The sequence below is a fragment of the Pimephales promelas genome, chromosome 3 (genome assembly GCF_988280905.1).
Source record: "Pimephales promelas chromosome 3, fPimPro1.hap1.1, whole genome shotgun sequence".
NCBI classification, from domain to species: Eukaryota; Metazoa; Chordata; class Actinopteri; order Cypriniformes; family Leuciscidae; genus Pimephales; species Pimephales promelas.
The window spans coordinates 28,216,242-28,241,853 of NC_142771.1; the positions used below are offsets into that span (position 1 = coordinate 28,216,242).

Consider the following 25,612-nt stretch of genomic DNA (forward strand, 5'->3'; position numbering starts at 1 on the left):
GTTAGTCACAAAAAACAGATAAAACTTACACCCCCTTGTGTTTATGCTTCCTTTTAAAATTATTAAATAAACATACCTATATGTAAAATTACATCTAAACGTATGGACGTTTCGTTTCAAAGACGGGAGGACAGTAAATTTTTAAGAGTCTGCCATAATCCCGTTTTCCTCGGTTTTCCTCTGCTTTAATCTCCACAACCGGAAATGGACGAGCATCCTTGCGTCAAATGCGGTATTTGCGTGCATAGCCCATTGTGTATGTCTCCCTTATTTAACACACCTGATTCAGATCCTCCTCGGCTCGTTAGGAGGAGGATCTGAATCAGGTGTGTAAAGGGAGACATACACAATGCAGAGCAGTGGGTCGCGAGGACTGGAGCTGATAGCAGGTATAGATTTAATTTATCATTACTTGGCTACTATTTACTAGTGTGAATTTGCTATCAAAAGCTGTGCCCTCTTTAAATGGCTAAATGCAGCCTCACCAGCTTTTGATTTGAACTTTTAAATTCTCATATGCATTTTCGTCCATTAATAGACCTGTTCTTGACTTTGACATTGCTTTAGTATTAATCTCAGAACAAAGACGGGATCTGATCTAATCTGTCAGCATGTCACAGATGTCTCTTGTTACTTGGAGAATGAATGTGTGAGTTTTATCCGGGGCCCAGAGGAGGAGTAATCCATGTTTAAACTTTGTTCATTACTGCAGCTGAAGGGGCACAGGGACCTTGTCTTATTCGCTTCATTAAGTCATTAACAGTCTGGAAGCCTTACAGCTGTCAGCACTATTGGTGCCCTCCACAGAGATATTGGTGTGAGACGAGCTGTGAATGGCATATGTGATTGAGGATGGGGTTTATCAGTAGGCCTAAATGTAACATGGCAGCCATCTTATCTAAAATATCCCCTTTCATTTGGACTCTCCCCCATTTGATAGTCACATTCCTTCGAGTTATTTTTCTTTTATAAAATGAGAGATTTGTTCACTTATCTTCAAGACTCTTGGCTCGTCTTGCTTCTGTCAGATAAATCACCCCAATAGTCTCTTCTAGAGATGGTTCTGCAGGGCTTAATGTTTGTTGAAGGAGGTGTGTCAGTCACTAGGGGGCGACATGCCCACTAATGATCAGCCTCAGATTGAAGCATGTTTTTATTTATTCATTACTGAGCCTAATCTGCTTCCAACGAGGTTTTTTCCTCCACAAAGACGTTAATACTGTTTTGTCCTTTTTATTTACGCCTCGAGTAATTAACTGGCTCTTGAATGGAAGTCAGATTTAATCAGTATTATTGGGTCAGTTTGAAATGCTCTTCACTGTTAGGCCGATTGAGACACTTGAAGGATCAATTTGAAGACCTTCACCATCCAAGTCTCTGTCTTGCCTCTTTGAATGTGCCAAGTATACAAATTTCTCAATTATTTTCCTGTAGATAGAAGTGCTTGTGGTTAATCTGCTGGTCTAAATAAGTATTCTAACTAGACTGGTGTGTTCTCAATACTGTTTATTTTAGGTCTTGTATGTGTGAACTTACTTGCAGAAATGATCATGATTAGCCTATCAGTAGAGCAATACCTGAAAAACCCTGTCCTTTTTTTGTTCAATCCTACATCAGTAATTTAATATTTGTGATATTAACAAGAGTTATTAGCTAACCTAAAACCAAAGTGTGTTGCTTGTATATTTAATATACTTAATTAGTAATTTTCATTTTCAATTTGACTCACTAAAATAACAAAGTGCAAAATAAAAAATATGAATTGGTTAAATATTAGTAAAAGTATTTTCTTAGTTAAAATAAAATATAGCTGATGAAATGACAAATGCACAAAATTAATACAATTAATTAAAAGTTAAAATGGAAAATATAAAAACTATATATATATATTAATATATTAATAAAAACTATACTATTAATGATACTAAAACTGGATTAAACTAAATTTGCTTTTCCGAAGTGAAGTAAAAGTACTTGTTACACACGCACAAAATTATTTGGCAACCCAGCGCTGGGTGACTATTGGGTGACTAAAATCTAATATTAGTAGGCTGTTCCAGTTCATTAAATGATTGTTCATGTTTGAAAAGTTACATCATAAACTGTCAGACATTTAAGTAACTTGATTGCACTGACAATATAGAAATGTGAAAGAGTGATGTTAACAATAGCATTTTAAACAAAAACAACCAAAAGTTATAGTTAATAGTTATATATAATATATTCAAATGGTTATTAGGAACACCTGTTAAATTTTTCATGAATGCAATTATCTAATCAACCAATCACATGGCAGTTGCTTCAATGCATTTAGGGGTGTGATCCTGGTCAAGACAATCTCTTGAACTCCAAACTGAATGTCAGAATGGGAAAGAAAGGTGATTAAAGCAATTTTGAGCATGGCATGGTTGTTGGTGCCAGACTGGCTGGTCTGAGTATTTCACAATCTGCTCAGTTACTGGGATTTTCATGCACAACCATTTCTAGGGTTTACAAAGAATGGTGTGAAAGGGAAAAAAACATCCAGTGAGCGGCAGTCCTGTGGGCGAAAATGCCTTGTTGATGCTAGAGGTCCGAGGAGAATGGGCCGACTGATTCAAGCTGATAGAAGAGCAACTTTGACTGAAAAAACCACTCGTTACAACCGAGGTATGCAGCAAAGCATTTGTGAAGCAACACGCACAAACCTTGAGGTGGATGGGCTACAACAGCAGAAGACCCCACCGGGTACCACTCATCTCCACTACACATAGGAAAAAGAGGCTACAATTTGCAAGAGCTCACCAAAATTGGACAGTTGAAGATGGGAAAATGTTGCCTTGTCTGATGAGTCTCGATTTCTGTTGAGACATTCAGATGGTAGAGTCAGAATTTGGCGTAAACAGAAAGAGAACATGGATCCATCGTGCCTTGTTACCACTTTTCTTTTACCACTTTTTACATGTTTTCTTGGCACACTTTAGGCCCCTTAGTGCCAATTGGGTAGCCTATTGTTTAAATGCCATGGCCTACCCGAGCATTGTTTCTGACCATGTCCATCCCTTTATGGCCAGCATGTACCGATCCTCTGATGGCTACTTCCAGCAGGATAATGGACCATGTCACAAAGCTCGAATCATTTCAAACTAGTTTCTTGAACATGACAATGAGTTCACTGTACTAAAAAGGCCCCACAGTCACCAGATCTCAACCCAATAGAGCATCTTTGGGATGTGGTGGAATGGGAGATTCGTGCCCTGAATGTGCATCCCACAAATCTCCATCAACTACAAGATGTTATCAATATGGGCCAACATTTCTAAACACGGTATTAGTATGCTGTTCCTAATAATCCTTTAGGTGTGTATGTGTGTATTTATATTTTATAAATAAATTAATACTTTTATTCGTTAAGGAAGCATAATATTGATACAAAGTGACAGTAAATACATTTATAATTTTATGAAAATATTTATATTTCTAATAACTTTTCAAGTAGTTTCCATAAAAATATGAATCAAAACTCTCTTCAAAATTGATAATAAATAAATGTTTTGAGCACTAAATCAACACATTAGAGTCATAGCCTAAAGTTGTGACAGTGACACATATTTTGTTTCACAAAGTTTGAGGCTTTAGTTGTTTATTCACATATTATTCTGCAGATTCATTTTGAATAGTTGCAAAAAGCTTCATTGCCCCCCAAAAATATCACAAAGATCCAATTGTCACCGTCTTTTGTCCTTGGCACCATCATACGCACATGAGAAAGTGTGAATGAGTACTAGTCAGTATCATTTTGATTGGATTATATGAGCAGACTATAAAGGGACTAAAAGGGAATGCAGAAGTTCTTCCAATCATTGTGATTATGTTAACAATGGTTACTTCTGAAGAAAGATGTGCAGCTATCATTGCTTTGCATCAAAATAGCTTCACATGCAAGGCAATTGCTGCAAAGAATTTTGCACCTGCAAGAACCATTTAATAGATTATCAAGTACAACTGCAGTGAAGAACATCCAGCCAGGACAGTCTCCTCCTAGGACTCGACTTCAGAATCGTGTCACCACACCAGAGCAGAGCTGCTCAGAATCGTGTGTGTGTGTGTGTGAGAGCATCTGCACGCACAGTGAGGCCAAAATTTTTGGACACCGGTTAAGAAGGGCAGCAAAGATGCCACTTTTCTACAAGTGCAATGCATCAAGGACAGACTGAAGTTCTGTCCAAGGATTGGACTGCACAAAACTGGTTATTTTCTTGTATGAAGCCCCCAGAGAAGACTAAATAAACACTATTATGAGTCGTATGTCATGCCAATAGTAAAGCATCCTGAGACCATCTGTGTGTGGCTGCGTTTCATTCAAGGGAATGGGCTCTCTTACAATTCATGCCAAAAAAAAACTGTCATGAATAAAGAATGCGAGCAAAACACCCTGCAAGAGTCATCATCAAGTAGCTCAGAGATCATCACATTGAAAGTTGAAGTGGCCAGGCAGCTCCCCAGATCTTAATCCAACAGATAACATGTTGTCAATCCTCAAAAGGCAAGTGGACAAGCAGAATCCCACCAATTCTGATCAACTCCAAGCACTAATAATTCAAGAATGGATCGCAATCAGTCGGGATTTGGCCCAGAAGCTCATGCCAGTGCGAATTGCAGAGGTTATGAAAAATGGTCAACTTAATATACACTCTAAAAATGCTGGGTTGTTTTAACCCAACTTTGGGTCAAATATAGACAAACCCAAACATTGGGTTCAAATGTAATTAAAAAATGTAACCCAATGGCTGGGTTTGTCCATATTTGACCCAAAGTTGGGTTAAAACAACCCAGCAATTATTAGAATGTCGCTTGCTGAGATTTATCTCTCGCCCAAGTTCAATGCAAGTCGCATTGAACGTCTTTGGTCGCACCGTAGTCCTATCAGAAAGACTGATAAAAATGCTGAAAAAAGCTCTAAAAAATGCTGGGTTGTTTTAACCCAATTTTGGGTCAAATATGTACAAACCTAGCCATTGGGTTAAAATTTTTAATCACATTTTTAACCCAACATTTGGGTTTGTGTGTATTTGACCCAAAATTGGGTTAAAACAACCCAGCATTTAAAAAAGAGTCAATATTTACAATATTTTGAATTTGGCCAATACTTTAAAACGTATGATTTTTTTTCCCCAGCATACTGTAGAATCATGAAAAAAAGTAATGGCTGCTTTAGCATTACAGTTATTGTATATATTTCACAATATTATGTGTTTACTGCATTTGTTTTTTTAATCCAATAAAAGCAGTCTTGGTGAACATGAAAACAATTCTTACCAACCCCCAAATTTTTGTTGTTGATTTAAACCTTTCTTTTTTCCCACGAACAATCCACAACAGTGTTAATTTTTGAAAGTTGCATTTATTATCTATTTGGGTGAATGGCCATGCTGCTTCAGGCATGTTTATTTCTATCAGGTGGTCATGACTGTGTTTCTTATATGCCATTTACTCTCCCAAATGGCTTTAACTGAGCACAGGCTGTCAGATCTCCAGTATAAAGTTCCAGCCTCACCCATTGATCTGTGCCAAACGCTCTCCACACTTATAATCAGAGCTGTGTGTGTGTGTGTGTGTATCCCCTAAACCCGTTTTGTGTAAATGTATTTGCAGAGGTTCATAAATTACCTCTTTGCGCGCTCCCCTTTTCTGTTCCTCACATCTGCGTACCCAGGGCTGAAACAGATGAGAAAATCAGGGAACTGGAATGAGGGAATGAAAGTGTGCGGCAGAGAGACTGATGGAAGAGAGAGGGGGAGAATGAAATGGGTGTCAAGGGCAATGAAATAGAGAGGAACATTTTCTCTACCTAACCCCCCAAAAAGCAAGATGTTTATGGTCTGTTGTGAAAGATAAAACAAGCTTCTTTCTTGTCTGCCTGATCTGGGGGCGGTTTATGAGAGGTGAAGGGAGCTCAAGTCTCCCAGTTCCTCAGGCTCTGCTGTCTTGATGCGGTCTGGCGTCTCTGGCCAGATGAGCCGTGAAAAACGTGGAGTAGACGATGTCATTTCCGAAGAGTCACACTACATGACTGTCAGGAAGAAAAATGGAAGGAGAAATAAATTCGAAAAGTATTGTAGAATGATCTTCTACAGTGGCACCCGCTCAGACATGGAGGAATGACATATTTTTTTTTATATATATATTAAAATTTTCACCAGCTGCTCTCATCCATTTAAATTTTATTTGTATCCCTTCTGGCAAATCCGTATTTCCTCCAAATTCAGCTCTTGCTGTCATCTTATTTTTCATCTCTCGCTCTCCCTCTCTCTTTTGTCCTGTCAGCTTACATTACAACACACTTGTAGCATCTCTCTCTCTCTCTCTCTCTCTCTCTCTCTCTCTCTCTCTCTCTCTCTCTCTCTCTCAATAAACAGTAATATATATATATATATATATATATATATATATTATTGTTTGTATATCTCTCTTTTCCTTGTCTATCTCTTTCAGTCTTATTGTTTTTCTCAGTCCCCCTCCCACAAGTGTTTGCGCCTTGAATGTTGTGCAGACGCAAGCATTAAACTTGAAGATGCAAACAGTTTCTATTACACATTATTAATGTGACGATAGTCGCCCACCGGGAATCAAATACAGTAGCCTATCTGTCATCTCTCCCTCTTTCCCGTTTCTACGTTCTTGCTTTTACCCACAATTTGCTTTCTTGTAGCCTATCCATCCATCACGCTCTAAGGCTAAGCGGAGAGGAGTGGAGTGTCAACGCACACGGGAGAGAAAAGCCAGCGCGAGAGAGGGAAGACTTCATAGTGTCTCGCGAAGAGCAAGAGCGAACAAGCCCCCTCTCTCTCTTTCTCCATACCTCCGTTTGCCTTTTTACATCTGAGTGTACCGCGTCTGTAACGGCTCAGTTGTCTTTTGCTTGGATACGGCGAGAAGAGGAGAGGAAGTACCGGACGCGTGATGGTTTGTCTGGACTAGCGCGGGAAGCGCGCGACCGGGATGAGATCGCGCTCACACACTTCGTCGAATAAGGATCAACGACAACATCTCCGGCCCACTCTGAGTCTGACCAGTCTCTCTCTCCCTCTCTCTCTCTCTCTCTCCCTCACACACACACACACACACTCATGGACGGCTGGATGTTGTGTCCTTAGGCTGCACGTGAGGTGCTTAGAATTGCCATTGAATGTCCAGTGACCGCGTGTGCACGTGCATGAATTTGTTTATGGGGAATGGGATAGTTTTTAAGCTCTTGTGGAAGATCTTTCAATTTCAGGTCAGTTTAGCTTTATTTGCATGTCTGTAAGTAATAGCCTACAATGTTGCCAAACTCTTTTGGGAAAATCTTTGGGAAACATTAGGCTACTGCATTTGCTCTGGGCATTTTGAAAACATTTCTTGAACAAGTGGGAGAAAGTTAAAGAGAGGGGGAAAGATTGATGTAAAATAAGGTAATGGAGAAGGGAGATTGTGTAGAGAGAGGGCTGAAGTGATGGAGTGGGTGGAGAGACAGACGGAGGGAAACCCCTGGGCAGCATCTTCCACTCCATTGCCACCCTCTCTCACACAGCTTAACTGGAGCAAGATCTGTTCTTCCTTCATGCTCTGTGGTGTGTGTGTGTGTGTGTGTGTGTGTGTGAGAGAGAGAGACAGAGATTCTGGTCCAGCCTGATATTTATTTATAGGAGCAGCTCTCACTACTAGTGTTCAACGAACCCTGTATTTTTCTCTGTATATGTGTCGCTTTCTCTGATTGGACAGGAGACAGTTTGACGAGTTTCAGGGGGTGTGTGTGTACATTTATTTGTCTCTGTTTGAGCATACGTGTACTTTTTTCTTTCTTCATTCTTTGCTTTCTTTCTCCTTCCTTCCCTACCATCCTTTTATTATAATTCCACAATTTCATCTCTTTCACAGTCATCTTCATTTTTCACTTTCCTTTCTTACATTCCTATCTTTTCTTTTTCTTTCGGTTTTTCTTCTTTAGTCTGTGTCTAAAACTGTTACAGTGTCTTTGGTCAGTAGGGTTTGTGTTACATAAATCCCCAAGTCTCTCACTGGTGACTATATTCAGTTTTATCTTTTTTCATAAAGCCTTACAGTGTCTCTTCGTGTTTGTGTCAAACCCGTCCCTTCAAGAAAGACACTGTATTTCACAATACATTATTGATGTGTCTGTGAAACTCTAATGAAGTGAAATCTAGCCAGAATCAGATGCCAGAAGGTGCCTGGGCTTAAGCTGACAATCACTATGTGCTGATCTGCAGGTGTGTGCGTGTTTGCCATGGACCTGAAGGAGGGCTGTGGAAGCGAGGCCAGTCGTGAGACCGAGAGCGGAGGCATGGGGAGCCTGGGAGGCCCCTCGTCTTGGCAGTCCTTTGCCCACCGAAGCACCCTGCATGGTTTGCGCTTCATCTTCCCCTACTCTTCCTCCCCTTACCGCTCCACTTCGCGCCGTCTGCTCTGGAGCGTGGCCTTGCTGGCCAGCCTAGTTCTCCTGGCTCTGGAGAGTGCCGAACGGCTGGCCTATTTCCTCTCCTACCCCCACGTCACCAGCGTGGATGCTGTGGTTTCTGGCAGCCTTGTCTTCCCCGCCGTCACCGTCTGTAATTTGAACGCCTACCGTTTCTCGCGCCTCACGCAGAATGACCTCTACCACGCCGGGGAACTATTGTCCCTGCTGGATGTGCACCTGCAGATCCCCGAGCCGCACCTGGCCGAGCCCCATGTGCTGGCCTTTCTCACGGAGAAATCCAACTTCACTAACTACCGGCCAAAGCTCTTTAGCATGCGGGAGTTCAGTGAACGAGTGGGACACGACCTGAAGGAGATGATGCTCTACTGTCGTTTCCAAGGCCAGGAGTGCAGCCACCAGGACTTCAAAACGGTGAGTGTCTGCAAGTTGTTTCTTTCTTTAAGGGCTCAATAGGCTTGGAAGAGGTATGTTTCACTGCTGTGGACTGAAGCATTATGGGCTCAGTGTTTGTTAGCTCTAAAGATTATCCTTGTTGTTGAGCTGTTTCATAGGTTTGTAAAGAAGTGATATTGATTCTTGCTGATGTTGTAGTTCTGGAGGCTAAGCTGTGGTGTGAACAACTGTGAAGAGTTTTATAACTCTCGGACTATCAGGTTGGTGTGCGGCTGGAAAAGATATAGCTTTCATTCTGAAGGTGCAGCTGTTTTCACCTTGACTGTGATACTGTTCTTGTAATATTTATGTAATGTGAGGGCTGGTTAATCATCTGTTGAATGTCTAATGTTCCTCTTTCCAAAATACCACAAGGATTCAGAACAGATTCTACCTCAGTAACTCAGAAATATGTATGAATTTCTCCCAAAAATATGCTTGTTTAAGACTTTTGACTCTGCCTCAACCTACTGTCCCACAGTACCACCTACTTGTACCACATCCTGAAACAGAATCTTATAAGCCACTGATTTGACTTCCTTCACATGCAGCGACTCCATGAACAGCCACTCAAGCATGCTCTGTAGTGGTCCTCATGTGAACCTCACGAGATTCACTGACGCTCGCATCTCATTCTGTTGTTTACATGTAGCCTGCTAATGATTCTGAATTAAAATATCTTTTTTTATGTAGCTATTATCAGCATCTCCCTTGATCATTCAGCCACATTTATCGCTGAGCTCCTCGCAATGTGTTTTTAGCCACGAATGACGCAAACAAAACTGTTTCAACTTTCAAAGTGTCTTTGGAAGCATTATATGCATACAAATTGAAGCTTTCAGCGACTGCGACAACAAGAAATGGTCGTGAGACAGAGCCATTTGCTTTTACACATCACAAATGTAATTGACTAGTTGTTGCTCTAAATATTTCAAGAACACTAGGACAATCTAAAATGTACTCTGTCTGATAAAAATGGTTTTACTGGAGCGGAGATGTAAATTCTGGCCGCAGCTGTGTGTGAAGAATGTGTTTTTCTCAGCACTGAGGGCTGAGATGATGAGGGTTGATAGCTGGTGTGATACTCAGTTGGAGTGCTGCTATTCTCCTCAGGGGTTGAGGTCTGTTTATCCCCCCTCAGTCGCCACACGTGTGCTCTCAGTGCTTCCGACCGCCCACAAGACCATTATAAACAAACTCGCGCACAGTCACACACACGCTATGCTTGCTTTCTTTTGCTCTGCTGTCTCTTCTTGTTTTCATTGATGATCCGTGTACAGTATGAATCAGTGTTTGCAGCAGACAGGCATTATAGTGTTTTGTACCTCCTGGTTAAATAGTGCTTTTATAGTATAGATAACTACGCTAAAGGTAGGTTAACTAACAAAAAGGCTACCTACATGATGTAATTTAAAGCTACACGGTGTGATTTTTTTTACCCCCATCTAGCGGTGAAAAGGTATATGACCATCCAGTGAATATTAGTTTCTGTTCCTCTCAATTCCAATTTCGTTTGAACTCCTACGGTGGCCAATGTAGTCCAAAATTAACATGGCTTCCAGTTCGACCTCGTCCATGAGTGTTAACTCAAACGTAAACGCGAAAGGCGAAGTTTGAATTAACGGGTATGTCCCTCTTTGGCTAATGTACTTTCAAGGTGGAGGGGCAACATGGCGACCGACATTAGAACCCCTTACCTGTATGTATTTTCAATGTTATATTATACACTCAAGAGAATACTTTATTACTTGAATGAAGTAAATATACATAATGAGCACACATATCTTTGAAAGAACTAAGTGTTTTTAACAAAGAATAAACTAAAAGAGTTACACAGTGTAGCTTTAAGGGTGCATCGGAATATCGACTTTGCGATATGTAGAAGTATCTCCTACAAAGGTGGAAGCAGTGGATCAGATAGTTTACTATAAATGCAACTAATGGGACATTTTAACTTGCTTAAGTTTAAAGTAATGATCCTCTGTATCCTCTGTAAGAATATTTATTTGCAAACTGGTTAGTTGAAATGAACCGTCAAAACAAACCAATTTGCTAAAATGTATTGGTCTTTCTGCTTAGGAGAGAGATAGATTATAGGGGAGTTTGTTTAATGATTGCTTCAGCTAGCTTGTGTTCAATACAGTGTGACTTTTTAGGATAAATTACCTTGTTATTGTGGGTTTATGACTGCATTCTTTTTGGTGCCATCATCCAATTAGTATTTTTATGGAACAGTTATTTATTACATCACATGACATTTACAGCTCATGTGATTTTTTTTTTATTTTTTTTTCCATATGATCACACACTTTAAAGGCTGCGACCAGCTAAGTAATACAAACAATATAAAAATGCAACAGCAAAAATCCTTTAATTGGGTACTGGAATTTGAGTGTGTTTTATACCCTAATGGTGTATACTATATGTCTCTATGTGCATGACCCTGTGTTGGCTATGTTTTGTTGGACAGGCCACTTACAATGAACAATTTCTGTACACCATATGTGTTATAATGGTCTGTATGTTGAGGGAAAAATCACATTTTAATACCTCAAGGACTGGTAAATTGGCTTTATGCACATCTGCACTACTTCCTGAACTTCAGCCAGCTCCTCGTCTGCCATTATTGGCCAAAATTGATTAATTCAGGTGTGTCTGATTTATTGTTGCCGTGACTACTGAGGTCAGATACACCTGAATTAATCAATTTGTCCAATAATGGCAGACAGGAAACAAGGAGCTGGCTGAAGTTCAGGAAGTAGTGCAGCTGTGCATAAAGCCCATTGGTAAATAAACATTATTACAGTGACAACACAAATTATAACCGTATAATGAAATATATTGTTATAAGTTGTATAGCAGCTGTAAATAATTCCTGCTTCTCTTAATGTATCTTCAGAGAGAGAAAGAGAGAACAAGTATATATCACGTGAGTCAAATGGATAATTCAGCAAAATAGACTGGATGTGCTTTTGATGGCCTCGCTGTATTGTCATGATGACCCTCTGTCCACTGACTGGCTGTGTGTTCACACACTGAGAGACAGGACATCAATTGGCTGTACATGCTGCTACTTTGTAAAATTGAAAGATAATTGCTTCACATGTAGGCAGCAGATATCAAAGGCAGGAGTGAATCTGGCATGGAATGACCTGATAAAAGTCTGCACATGCAGAGCCGACCCGTGAACAGGATATTGTGTAAATTCAGTCTGCATGTGGGCTGATTCAGTGTTATTGTATGGTAGACTAGCACTAAAGAATATAGAAACACAAATTCACAAGCATGGTTGAAGACTTTATTCGTACTAATTCAGTGCTTTCTTTGCACAAACATGGCCTGAGTGTTCTATCCCTAGAGAGGATGGAATGGAAATAAAGAAAATGTCAACCAATTATTTTACTTTAAACTTGTAAAATTAGAATACTTATGTCATGTCTTCATATATTCAATTGAGTTAAACTCTCAAGCTTTATTTTGACAAAAAACTACAGGGAATCCTTTTTAGTTTCAGAGACAACAGGTATCTTTTTATTATTATTTTTTTATATAGCTAATAAAGTGAGTATTTAATTACTGGTGATCATATTATAATCACATGTTAATGTTGTCTAGTTCATATTTTCAGTTTTAGTTAACCTGGAATATGTTGCGTAGTGTGATTATGCATGTGACCTGAGTTCAACTTTTTCCCGATTGCACCCCCTAGTCATCAACCTGTCATTTCCTGTCACTTCTTTACTTTCCTATGAAATTACAAGCAATACGGGAATAATATCACTGTTGGGTAAAAGCCAAGGCAGACCTTGCAACATCAACTATGTTTTATCACACTGATGCATTTCTTAGCGAATGACAGCATTGACACAACATTTACCAGTCAGTGTCCGTTCTTCTGTAATTAAATTACACTGTGCAAACCCAATCATGCTTTTGCACAAATGCTGTAAATGCATTGCCTAAAAAAGGTAAAAAATGATCCCTATTATTTTAAGTCATTTTGATTGAACAATTATAACCATGGGTGGTGCACCAATATAAAAAGTCTGACTGAGAAAGATAAGACAATAATAATTTTAATTTTATGGCAAATAACCAATGAATGAATTTTATTTATGTTGTCATAATAAATTAAAATAAAACACTTAGTCAGTTGTTTAGGATTTAGGATTCAAAACCTTATAATGTAGAGGATTTTTTTTTTGTTTTTTTGCTAAAGATTACATTTAACAGTGTCATTAAATTATTGTTTTAAAGATTAACTTTAATTTGCCGTAGCAATAAGATGAAAAATAGGGGAAATGTACAATTAAATGTTCAACATCTGCGGATATGGACACATTAACAGCTCTAATAACATCCACTAACCAATATGGTGAAATGAACCATTTTGTTCGGTTTATTTCTTCTGCATTATATCCTCTATCACTACCGTCTACAGCCAGAATGGTGTAGGACAGTTGGAAGTCAGCTGCAAGTCTTTGAAAAGCTCCCTTCACATCTCACAATGCTCCTCAGTAAAGAGGATGAGAAAGGAAAGATATGCTGGTAAATATTTCCCTCTTTTTGATTCTTCCTATGATTTTGTATTGACCACATCAATGCTCTGTACTCTGTACCGTTTCGATCGTGTATTTCAGATGTGGTGAATCACAGGGCTTCCCTGTAGCGCTGTCTGAGATTTTTGACTTGAGTGTGTCTCTGTGCCCTCCTGTGCTCCTCTCTGCTGATTCATTTGTATGTTGATGCCATGAGTATTGAGTTTTCACTTACATACTGCAATGACCCTGCTCCGGGGCTCTCGCTGCCGCATGATGCTGTCGTCAGTTGGGGGAAAATATGTTGCTTTCTTGAAGTGCTGTTTTTCATAGAGGACCAACAGTTGTATTTAACACACTCCTTGGCTTGTACCAGCTGGCGGACTGCTCCATGAATTTACTTTTTTTTTGTAAAACAAGAGCAAGGGCTCTTTTATTCTGAGTTTTATTCTGATCTTCTCAGATAATTACTAAAAGCTTAAGCGCTTTACAATGCAAAACGAACTGGTGAAAATAGCCCAGTGATTAAGCTCCAGGGTGCTTTTTATAGAAGACTCTTGTCTGGATTTACAATGTTTGGTTTTGCTCTAGACCCCAAAGTTTTAGTGCTCTAAGGAGCCACCTGTGAAGTTGACATCTTCCTGTTTGGTGTGTTGAAAAGCACTTTTAAAAGAGTCTGTCTTTTAATCTCCTCTTTCTTTTGTTCTGTTCCTCTCTAAATCCTGTTTGGGACACAAAAACAACTATTTCTGTCTTCAGCTCACATCTTGTGCTTTTACCAACCTTAGAACATTTCAATTTTTACCGACTTGTATTGATGGTTGTGCTTATCTGTCAAGGGTTAAAGGTCTATCTGTAAGAGGTTTCTTTAATGCAGCGTTACTTATTTCCACTTCTAGATAGCCAAGTTCCTACTACCTCACACGTAGCTGCCTTGATTATTTGAATTAGTAGAGTTTGAACTTAACTTTTCTGCAGGAATGTGTGGTGTGGAGGCACCATTGTTTTTAGAAATCAAATACATTTTATACATATTTTACAAATAAAGAAATTAAGAATTAGAACTTATCCCAGTAGCTTATTTATGGCCACTTTTTATTAAAGAGCCCCTATCATAGCATTTGAAATGTTCCTCCGCTGCGCGTCGGCCGGTTCACACCTCGCCGTCGTCCATTAAAACCTGACAATGGCGAAATTCCTCTTTTTAAAATTTTTTTATATTGTCTAAATAATGGTACAGATGTGTTTCAGACATTCTCATGCCCTTATATCTGCAACATTGTAACGACAGTTTTATACATGCTAGGGGTTGTTTATTAGGGCTCTAACTGGGATCTGATGATCACATCTCTGCTGATTTGAAGATGATGTGCCATTCAGGACTATCTTCACACACATTGTGTTCATCCATCTGAATTTAGCTTTTCCATTGGTTGGCCTTTTTGAATAACCAGCATTTTGTCAAAATCTTAACTTACTTGAATATCAGGGGGGCGAAGTAGACAGATCCTGCTGTGCTCTTTTTGTTTTCTAGATAATTCTTTGCCTTTAATAACCTCACAAAATAGGATTTAATTAGAGTTTATGGAGATCAGATCTAGACTGAATACAGTCCTCACACACACCTTCCTTTAAAAGATAAGTGTGGCCTAAAGTACACACAAGGCTTTAGTCATGAAAAATGCATGCTTGCGTTATCTTAATAGCCCTCTGTTGCACGTAGTGCATCATATAAAGTGTTTTTTTTTTCTATTGTGTTTTTACTCAGCTCTATAAAACAGCATTATTGATATGCTGCTGCGCTCTATACCTATTGTAATGTTCCTGAACTAGCATTATTTAGTGTAAGCTTGAAGTTAAAAAAGGTCTGGGCTGTTATTAGGAATGACAAATTTAGAGCAGATTTGATCAGATTTACAGAGAGTCCTTTTAGTGTCTTTCAGGGAGCTCAAATCTTACTTTTAGACATAGTAAGAATTCTGTTTATTTCAAGTTGGACATGAGGAAAGTAATGAGGTTCAGTGGGCATGAGTTGACCTTTGCTTGTTAAAGTCCGAACTTATGAAATCATACATGCACATGGGTTCTGTCATGTTTCCCAAGCTTTATTATTTATTTCTTTGGGCCTTATATTTATGTTTCAGGGAGCTATGAGTCCTGCTAAGCTTGTGTAATTGCCAGGTAAAATGGAATTCAATTCAATTTTTATATCAGCACTGTGCTTAATTTGCAGCTGTCAGGCAATAAACATGTTTAAGATGTGCTAAGAATAGCCTGCGACTGGAAAAAGGAGAGAGGTTATCTTAAAGGTGCCATATGTAATAATTGAGGTAAAAATATCCGAAAAATGCATCAAAAGAATGAGAAGAAATAAGTGCAATGATGTCATTAAAAAACTGTCAAGTTATATTGCTGCCGAGATATAAACCTAAATTAGCATGCTAAATTACTAGCCCCGGCCCGTCACGTGTCGTAATACCAGTTTGGGCCATGGGAGGCGGTATGCGGGCGGGCAACGTTACCACCAGCCAAACTGCTGTACACGAGAGAGTCGCGCTCGCGCCGGCTTGTATGTGTACTTGAACCTGATGTCAGTCGTGTGGAAATACAGCCCACTACTACATTTTAGTTCAGGGAAGAGTTCAAAAAATGATTGTTCGATATTATGCATGAGGAATACATTCAGGTAAGTTGTAGCATACAGTATCTTTCAACAGTGTTCGTGTTCTTTTTCCAGCTAGTAGAGACGATCGGTTCACGTGCGCTAGGGATCTGTGGTGTAACATGTACAAGCGCCAAAACGGTATTTATTCTTTGAATTGCGTAAAAAATTTGACAGAATCTGAGAGCTTAACTAACCTGCTTGCTAAGTGTCAATAGCGTGTGTCTCACGGTGAATTCGTTAAGAGTTGTCAGCTCTGAATGGCGCTAGCTTGATCAACATCAGCAAATGCTGTCTGTCAAATTAATTCAAACTAACAATAAAAGTGTAATATGAACAAAACGAATACCATAAACTTCAAATAATAGCCCAGGGTTTTATTTTTCCATATCGTCGAAATGCACCGCTTGTGTTTTATACAGGCGTCGATGTGACGGTCTTCATCATTTAGTGTTGAGATGTTGTTGATTGAGTCTCTGATCTCTAAAAATCTCCAAATGCTCCACGTAAAACTGCGGTCTTCCAACCTTTTACTATCGTGTCAAATGATTTGAATAACATGCGTGAGAAAAGAGAGCAAAAGAGCGCTCGATTGTGTTGTTTGAAGACGTGAGAGTGCACGTGAGCGCGGCCGTGGCACAACTCACTTTCTGGAGGTATACTGCCCCCATCTGGTATGGAAAATGGAGTATGTTTTGAATTTTAGTTCCAGATGGCACCTTTAAAGGAGAACTCCGGCGAACAATGAACCTTTGGTCTAATAAAACATTGATACATAGTCAACCGTTCTCTGAGATTTGTTTTCATGATAATCAATGTAAAGAGTTTTATCTCTAAAAACTGTTTAGCGTATAATACTAGTAATGGGGGCATTGACTAAGTAAAAATAAATCGCTAGTTTATACCACTAACAAGGCTCAAAGTAGTCCCACACTAACGCAGTAACATAATGAGGCTCCATACATGCAAAACGAAGCATTGAGAACTTTGTAAGTGTACAGACCGTTTAATAAGAAGAAACTTTATGAAGACAGTTCACTTCGCGTATACAGACAGGAGCCATCTTAAAAAATAGTCTCGATAAGTCGATCTCCGAACGCCGTTCATACGGTTCAGAAGTTCGCTGAACTTCATAGAGTTCAGATCACTCAGCACGACGTTCGTGGTTTGACTTATCGAGACTATTTTTTAAGATGGCTCCTGTCTGTATACACGAAGTGAACTGTCTTCATAAAGTATCTTCTTATTAAACGGTCTGTACACTTACAAAGTTCTCAATGCTTCGTTTTGCATGTAGGGACCCTCATTATGTTACTGCGTTAGTGTGGGGCTATTTTGAGCCTTGTTAGTGGTATAAACTAGCGATTTATTTTACTTAGTCAATGCCCCCAGTACTAGCATTATACGATAAACAGTTTTTAGAGATAAAACTCTTTACATTCGATTATCATGAAAACAAATCTCAGAGAACGGTTGACTATGTACCGATGTTTTATTAGACCAAAGGTTCATTGTTCGCCGGAGTTCTCCTTTAATGGCTATGGTTCTGCATTTCTTCAGAGAACCTTTTCACAGAGACGAGAGAAAGAGTCTGATTGAAAAGAGCTGTAAGATTCCTTCTTTGTCCTTCTACTGAAAGGCAAGTGGACAGGTAATTCAGACTCTTAGTTTCATTTCTGCTGGAATCAGACAAAGAAAGTGGAGAATGGCAAGGACAAGACTTTGTGAGAGTGTGGGGGAAGGGGTGATGAAATGGGCTGGAAAAAAAAATATATAAGTGGTTGCCAGGTTTTTATTACAGAGTGTAATTTTAGCATCAAAGGACTCTGTGGTCTACCTCCATAACACCTAAAACTTTTTGTAAAAGCTACAAAATAGAAAAATTAAGAATACTAGTTTTTTTTTTTAAATGTATTTAAAGTTGTCAGGTGTTATTTATAGTTTAATGAATGATCTATTAAAATAAAATAAAATTTCACTGATTATAGACATCTGCAAATGTGTCTTTAACTACACATTTTGAATTATTATTTGTAGCCTAGTATTTTAATTTAGTTGCCAAGGCAACATTTGAAATGAAATCTTTTTAAGGTTTTATATTTTATTTTATTTCAGTTGCTGAACATTATTTTGAATAGTTTTAGTTAAAGGTGCAGGATTTCTGAGAAACTGTTGATATTTGAAATCAACCCCAAAAAACACGCCCTCCCTTCATTGCCCCGCCCCCAAAATGCACGAACATGCAATGCAAGAGTGGATGTATCTTTAGCTGAAGCTAAATTATTCTTCACTGAAAATAAAGCGAAGATGACGAACGCACGACAAGGAAAAATGTTTAATGCTTCATTTCAAGTTGCACATGACTTGCGGTTCAGTAAGTGAGTTCATTCAGTGAAGGATTTGTTGGAGGGATTGAAACTGTTAACGTATGTGAGGCTCTTGAACAATGTATTAAAAGAACCGGCTTATTAGACTATTATAGTGTATGTTTGTTTTTGAGTGCAGCCAGCAACAAGTCAGCAGCAATGCAATAAGTTAGTTTTCTTGCCATTATTCTGTGCTACGTGGGGTGTTTATCTCATTATATTAAATTTACTCCTACTACTTTGGTAAAAATGTACCGTGGCGCAGTGAAGAGCAAGCACTGAATAGCGGTGCTGAAAAGATTGCTGGTGGATGAAGAGTGTTTTGATGGAATGTAGATATATGTATTCTGCTCAAAACAACAGATTTAATGTTCTGTGTGCTTTGGCTGATGGGATTTGATCTCTGATGTGTTTCAGGATGGCCTGTTTTAAGTGGAAACGGAAGATCAATCTTTAAGGGAATGTGCTTGCCCTATTACTTTTCTCCTGCCTATCAAAGCAAGGAACTTCTGAATGCAATTTTATGAGGCAATACAGCGCAACAGTGACCGCCCACTTTCTCAGCAGCCTTGGTTATGGGAAGTATTTTTCTCATTCATCTCCACAGGGATTGAAAATAATCTTTCATTGAAAAGTTGTGAATCAGACTTACTAGCTAAACATTATTGGGCAACTGGAAGAAAGACTTTTATGAGAGAGTAAACTAGTTTCCAAACCTCAATGATGTTTTGCACTCAGAAAAAGTTTTGGATTTAGATTTATCGGCCAATATATCAGTTTTCAGTTATCAGTATCAGCCAAAATGTTCATCCCTACTATAAAACAATTGTAATAATAACAACGACAATGACAAAACGGCGCTATACTACGCACATGGCACCCGTTATCGTTAAAATAACACGCGCTGTGATGGGTAGGTTTAGGTGTGGGGTAGGGTAGGGTAGTCTCATATTACGCTAAATGATTTATGACGCCTTGGGTTCGCGTGAATATTAACGATAAAGGGTGCCATATGCATAGTATAGCGCCATTTTGTCATATAGCGTTCTATGTGACGCTAAAGGATGAGAACAGGCTGAATAATAAATACAATGGGCTATATAGTAAAATATTCAGATATATACAAATTTAAGTTGTTCAGAGAATCTTAAATTGAGAATATAAGGAAGATCGTCTGCCATCTATCGCTTCATGGGAGTAGAGGTCACAATTTCACAGGGACTTTTCTCTCCCTCAGTATTCATTGGTAGTGTAGGCACTGAAATCACTTTGACTTGTGGCTTCATGGTAGGTCTGTTTTTAAAGGCATACATTATTGCTACAAATCAATTTATATATGGTGAAAATGAAAGTGTTTTGGGAACCTGGGAACCCGGCTGTTACGCTCTACTAGAGTATATTGGTACCTGCACACACAGAAATGTTTTCCAGAGTCCTGGAAAACACTGTTTCCCATTATAGACTATTTCAGACAGATTTCAGAAAAAAGGCCTTCTATAAGAAATGAGGAGCATTTATGGGTACAAGTCGGGAACTGGCCTACCTAACATAATTCAAGGGTGCTGAGTCCAAAAAAAGTGGTACCCAAGCGAAATTTTGAGTTTTTTACCTTCTAATTTGCATATCATATGGTCGCCAAATTGCCTATCTTGCTCAGTCGTTGGACCATTTTCCCCTAGTTTTTTTGTAAGTAGGCAATCAAGATGAGGAAATTAAGTTTCTAGATCGATAGTCAAGGGTCAAAGCAAAGATATATTGGAGGCTCACTGCCTTTTTTATGTATATATATTTGCAAAATACCAACTTTTAAGGTGAGACACTAGTGCATAGGGTAAAATTTTTAAATAATAGATATCACTACTTACACAAGTATATATAAAAAAAATTATTATACATTTTTGAAAAATTTAATGAGATTATGCCTAATTTACAAAATTAAACATACAAATTTCAAAAATTTATAATATATTTTTTTTATATAAAATGGTTCAACAACTGAGCGAGATAGGCAATTTGGCGACCATTTTGATATGCAAATTAGAAGGTAAAAAACTCAAAATTTCGCTTGGGTACCACTTTTTTGGACTCAGCACCCTTGAAATATGTTAGGTAGGTTCCCGAGTTGTACCCATAAATGCTCCTCACTTTCACTTTTTGGGTACATCCCATCTAGACTATTATCATAATATGTGTCATAGTTTTGTTGTAAAAATAAAAAAAGGAAATTTAACTGAAAACTCCAAAGACGTCAGTGTTTTTTAAATTTATTTCCAGGACACAGCTGTCTCACAGGACACCGCTGTCTTCTAAACATCCTGACTCTCTTTATTACAGTATATCAAATACAGATAAAGGGATGTTACAGTGTCTGATGATCGAGAGGAGCTAAAAAGACATGTAACATCATAACAATACTGTATTATGTATGAGTGCATACTGTGACATTTGAATGACTTTTCCGTGGAATCTCAAGCACTCGAACCTATGACATTTTTCTCCAGATCTTCTGCTATCTTTGTCTCACAATGATTTTTCATTCTCTGTGCTCAGGACTTTCCACCCTCTCTTTCTCTCTCTCTTTTTGAGGTCTCTCTCACTTCATGTTTTAAAAGGAATATGTATTTGACAGAGGCAGAGCTCTATTGTACCCTTAAAGGGATAGTGCACCCAGAAATAAAATTCTGTCACTATTTTCTCAACCTCATGTTGTTCTAACCCCGTAAGACTTTCGTTAATCTTCGAAACACAAATTAAGATATTTTTGATTAAATCTGAGAGCTGGATCTCTCCTCCATAGGCTTCTAAAGGGATCGAAACTTGCCGGCCCTGAAAAGACATTGTTAAAATAGTCCAAGTGACTACAGTGGCTTAACCTTAAAGGGTCATGAAACCCCAAACCAAATTTTCTGAGATTTTAACAGAGTGTGTTGAACACCATTGAAGACAATGTTAGCATCTCTGTTAGATTTAAGAATTGGGTTAAAATGGTTAAATTTTAGTTTCTTTCAGCTTTTTTCGTCTTCCGGGTTTAAAACCTTCATCGTGTCCACGTCACCTGCTGTGACGTGGCCGTGCACTGTGAGTGCGTTGATGACTCATCGATGTCTCGTAATTATTCATGATACTGAGTTTTCTTATCCTATGAGAAGACGCGGTCTCTTAATTATTCATGACACCACGTGGATCTTTCCAACGACAGACATGTCAAACTGTGAGATCGCATTGTAGATGAGAGTGGCAATCATGGGACGCAAATGTTTGTTTTCATGGTGCAAAGTCCAAGTGTGTTGAATATGTTCCCTGCGATGCTGCCAGGACTAGACTCTGGACGGTGGGTTTGCCATCAACCACGGACACATCTAAACAGTCTATGATCTAAACTATAGTGTGTGCCGCAAACATTTTCTCGAGAGAGAGCTGCAAGAAGTGGAGAATGGTGGACTTCGTCTTGTCGACGACTAATCCAAGTTGCGTCTTGCGAGTGATGCGTTATCCCGAGGACTTTTCTATCCCTTCATAGGTGTGTGTGTGAGACTGTGTGTTTTAAAATGAGAAGTCATCCACCTCCGCAGAGCCATCTTTATTATGGGGGTTCGGGGGGAGCGTAGATCTAGGTTATGCACAGAATGATTGTTTAAGTGGAAAATTAATTTTCAAATGCATTTATAGAGTCTATATAAACCACTATATAATTTATAATGACATTATAATTATACATGTAGCCTACACTAATATGTTACTTAATATAGTTTCTTTTGAAAGGACAATAATAAAGTGTCAGTGTATTTCATAAGACTTTAACTTTGCCAGCTATATAAAAAAATCTAGCGTTTCCTCACATTTCACCACTGCTTTTTAGTGACAGTCGATATGCATGGGACATTGACAGTGATGGCAATACCACACTCACTCCCTCTCTTCTTCTCACAGCTGTTCACGCCCATTTAAGTTGCATTTTTTTCAAAAAGATGCATGTATGGACTCTCATTATGTTACTGTGTTAGTGTGGAGCTATTTTGAGCCTTGTTAGTGGTATAAACTAGCAGTTTATTTTTACTTAGTAAATGCCCCCAGTACTAGCATTATACGCTAAACAGTTTTTAGAGATAAAACTCTTTACATTGATTATCATGAAAACAAATCTCAGAGAATGGTTGTCTAGGTACCGATGTTTTATTAGACCAGAGGTTCATTTTGCGCCGGAGTTCTCCTTTAAGTTTATCAAGCGACGAGAATACTTTTTTTGCAAAAAAAACCCCAAACAAAAGTAACAACTTTATTCAACTATTAATTTTCTTCTCTGTGGGCTTCGAGTTAGTTCACAAATGGCGCTTTTCCACTACACAATACCAGCTCGACTCAACTCGACTTGGCTCGCCTTTGTTTGGTTTTCCACTGTGTAAAAGTTGTACCTGTACCTGCTTTCGGGTACTTTATTTTGTATCACCTCTGGCGAGGTTCTGAGCAAGCTGAGGCGATACTAAAATGTGATGTAAAAACAATGCCGACTGCTGATTGGTCAGAGAGAATCATCACTGTTCACTGCGTCATCATTTCACGCGCCAGATGGAGTATCCATAACCATAGTTTGGCCAGAGATAGTTACTAAACTTACTACTATTATTACGCTACTGTCTGCAATGGAAAACGGAGCGAATAGCGAGCCGAGTCAAGTCGAGCTGGTACTGGTAATGGAAAAGTGCCAGTAGTGTAACTGTGCAGCGCTTCTGTGTTGTACATCACATGTAGGTCCTCTATTGGCCAACGCTGTGTGTGATGTATGATACATGTTAAGTCAAGATCGGAGTCTGAAATCTGGATAAAATATAAATCAATATAAAATTATCAGTATTTAATGTATCTATTTGTTTTTTTTTTTTACAATTCTCTCTCTTATTACATTTGTATTTGTATATATTAACGGGGGGTTGATTGTGATTTCACTTTTTTTCATTTTAAATAGTGTGTAATGTTGCTGTTGGTGCATGAACAATATCTGCAAAGTTGCAACGCTGAAAGTTCAATACGTTATATCACGAATACATGTTGTATTGCACCCCATAAACACAATCATGCAAAGAAAAAAAGCAGTCAAGTCAAGTCACATTTATTTATATAGCGCTTTTTACAATACAGATTGTATCAAAGCAGCTTCACAGTGATAACATGAAAGTAATACAACACAGATCAATACTATTGTTGAATATTAAAATGTCCCCAACTAAGCAAGCCAAAAGCAAGGCAACAGTGGCAAGGAACCAAAACTCCATCAGGCGATTGAATGGAGAAAAAAAAAGCCAGTTCTCCCCTGGCCAACGAAAAGTATAACCACCCCTTTAAATATGCAGAGCATATGAATATTTTTTTCATTGTTATTAAATATTTTGGTCTTTGCAACCTACTTTCTGTCACACTGTTCTGTGTAGATTTTTGGCCTGATTTTTTGGGGGAAACTAGATTTTAGAATGAAACCATGCATCCCTGTGGACCTCTTTAGACCAAATGTTTAAATATGCACTGACTGAAGTGATGCAGATAGGATGTAGGTCTTTTTGTTGGTTCACATTCTGAATCTCATCAACCAGTGAAATGTAAGATTTCTGACTTCATTTAGTGGCGAGTTGTAATTTTCATTAAAAGTGAATGACCTGATGTGAATAGTTTTGGGGTTTTGTGTGCGTCATGTGGTCACTGTGAGTAATAGTGACAGGGATAATGATGTGGCATCAGCAGGTATTGCTCAAAACATGTCGCTGCCATTTTGGTCAACAGGGTTAAATTGTCGGATTTAGCCCTCACATTCAGCCTCAATTCGATTTTTGACAGAACAACAAATGGTGGGAAGACTAATCCTCAAGTGACATCAGTCCTGATGCTGCAGACTGAAGCCAGCACACATGGCTTAAGACACATACCAGGATCGTTTAAACTCTTAATTTGTCTGTGCCACTTGGCAGACACTTTTCATGCTGAGCAGCGTCTTGATTGTGATCTATAACTCTTCAACCTTGAAGTTTCTAGGTCATTAAACATTAGTCTGTTTCTGCCCCTATGTAATCTATTGCTTGTCTAAGTTACACCAACATCAAATCAATCACAAACATCCGGTGTAATCCGTCAGTCATAAACAGTGTTGTGCAAGTTACTTCCAAACTGTAATACATTAGGTATTACTTGTTACTGTTATTTAAAAGTAATTCATTACCTTACAATATTACTGTCCCAGAATTGTAATGCGTTACATTACTCATGTATTACTTTTGAGTTACTTTCACCAAAATAACTAAGTAGAACTTAACTTTGGGGCTGTAACGATATGCAATATGAAACCGAAATCGCCATTCGCCACACGACTCAGATCCACGAACCTACAGAATCGCGACACACCTCTTCCAACTCCAGCGTTATTCTCCTTACCGTCCATATCCAATGCTGCCTTATCTTTAAATTAGGCTATTAGTATTATTTGAAGTTAACATTATAAAATACGTAGACCTACACCACAAAACTAGTTGAGGATAAATTATTGAAAATTGGGGAAGTCCAGCATTATGGACATGACATTTGCAGTCAAAACTTGAAATAAAAATTCTCAGAAAATAATGTATTGAAACGTATATAGGCTACTTCCTTAAAGGACTCCAGACATTAGACAAATATCAGTCTATGTTTTATTTTTAATATTAGGGAAAAGACACACGTGCGAGACAAAAACGTGACACACGTGCGTGACAAAAAAATAGGAGGCAAAATATATTTTTTGTAATTCTGTTAATTACACTGCGCAAATCGGATGAGGAAGGGTTGGCTCTTCAGTCTCCATAGAACTTAAAATATTCATTTTATTTTAGTTTGCGTGTTCGCATTTATGAGGAAAAAACAATGTTACAGACGCGACCGCTCTGAACTGGCACTAAAAGACTGCTTTCAAACTTTCACATAGTCTGTTGCCTTTAAGAAGTAAAAGCAGACAATACACTGTAATACAACTGTAATACAAGCCTCACTGAACATGTAACGAGTAAAATATTACTGAAAAATGATTAGTAATGCCTTACACTACTGCGTTACAGCAAAATGTAATATGTTACTGTAATGTATTACTTTTGTAATGCGTTACTCCCAACACTGGTCATAAACAGGCTTGCACAGAACC

At 38.6% G+C, this 25,612-nt stretch overlaps 1 protein-coding gene across 3 annotated transcripts in view; it reads left to right on the forward strand.

Annotated features, from left to right (window-relative positions):
- Positions 1-306: 306 nt before the first annotated feature.
- The window catches only part of asic2 (acid sensing ion channel subunit 2), a 345,693-nt gene continuing 320,387 nt past the window's right edge, over positions 307-25,612 (forward strand). The window contains exons 1-2 of one of the 3 annotated variants that reach the window (XM_089128699.1): positions 307-389; positions 8,250-8,869. In XM_089128699.1, the coding sequence (XP_088984825.1) occupies positions 350-389; positions 8,250-8,869 (660 nt within the window). In that variant the 5' untranslated portion in view covers positions 307-349. Of the gene's footprint in view, positions 390-6,600; positions 7,149-7,185; positions 7,259-8,249; positions 8,870-25,612 lie in introns of those variants that run through there. The other 2 variants (XM_039686364.2, XM_039686365.2) reach the window with 2 other exon arrangements.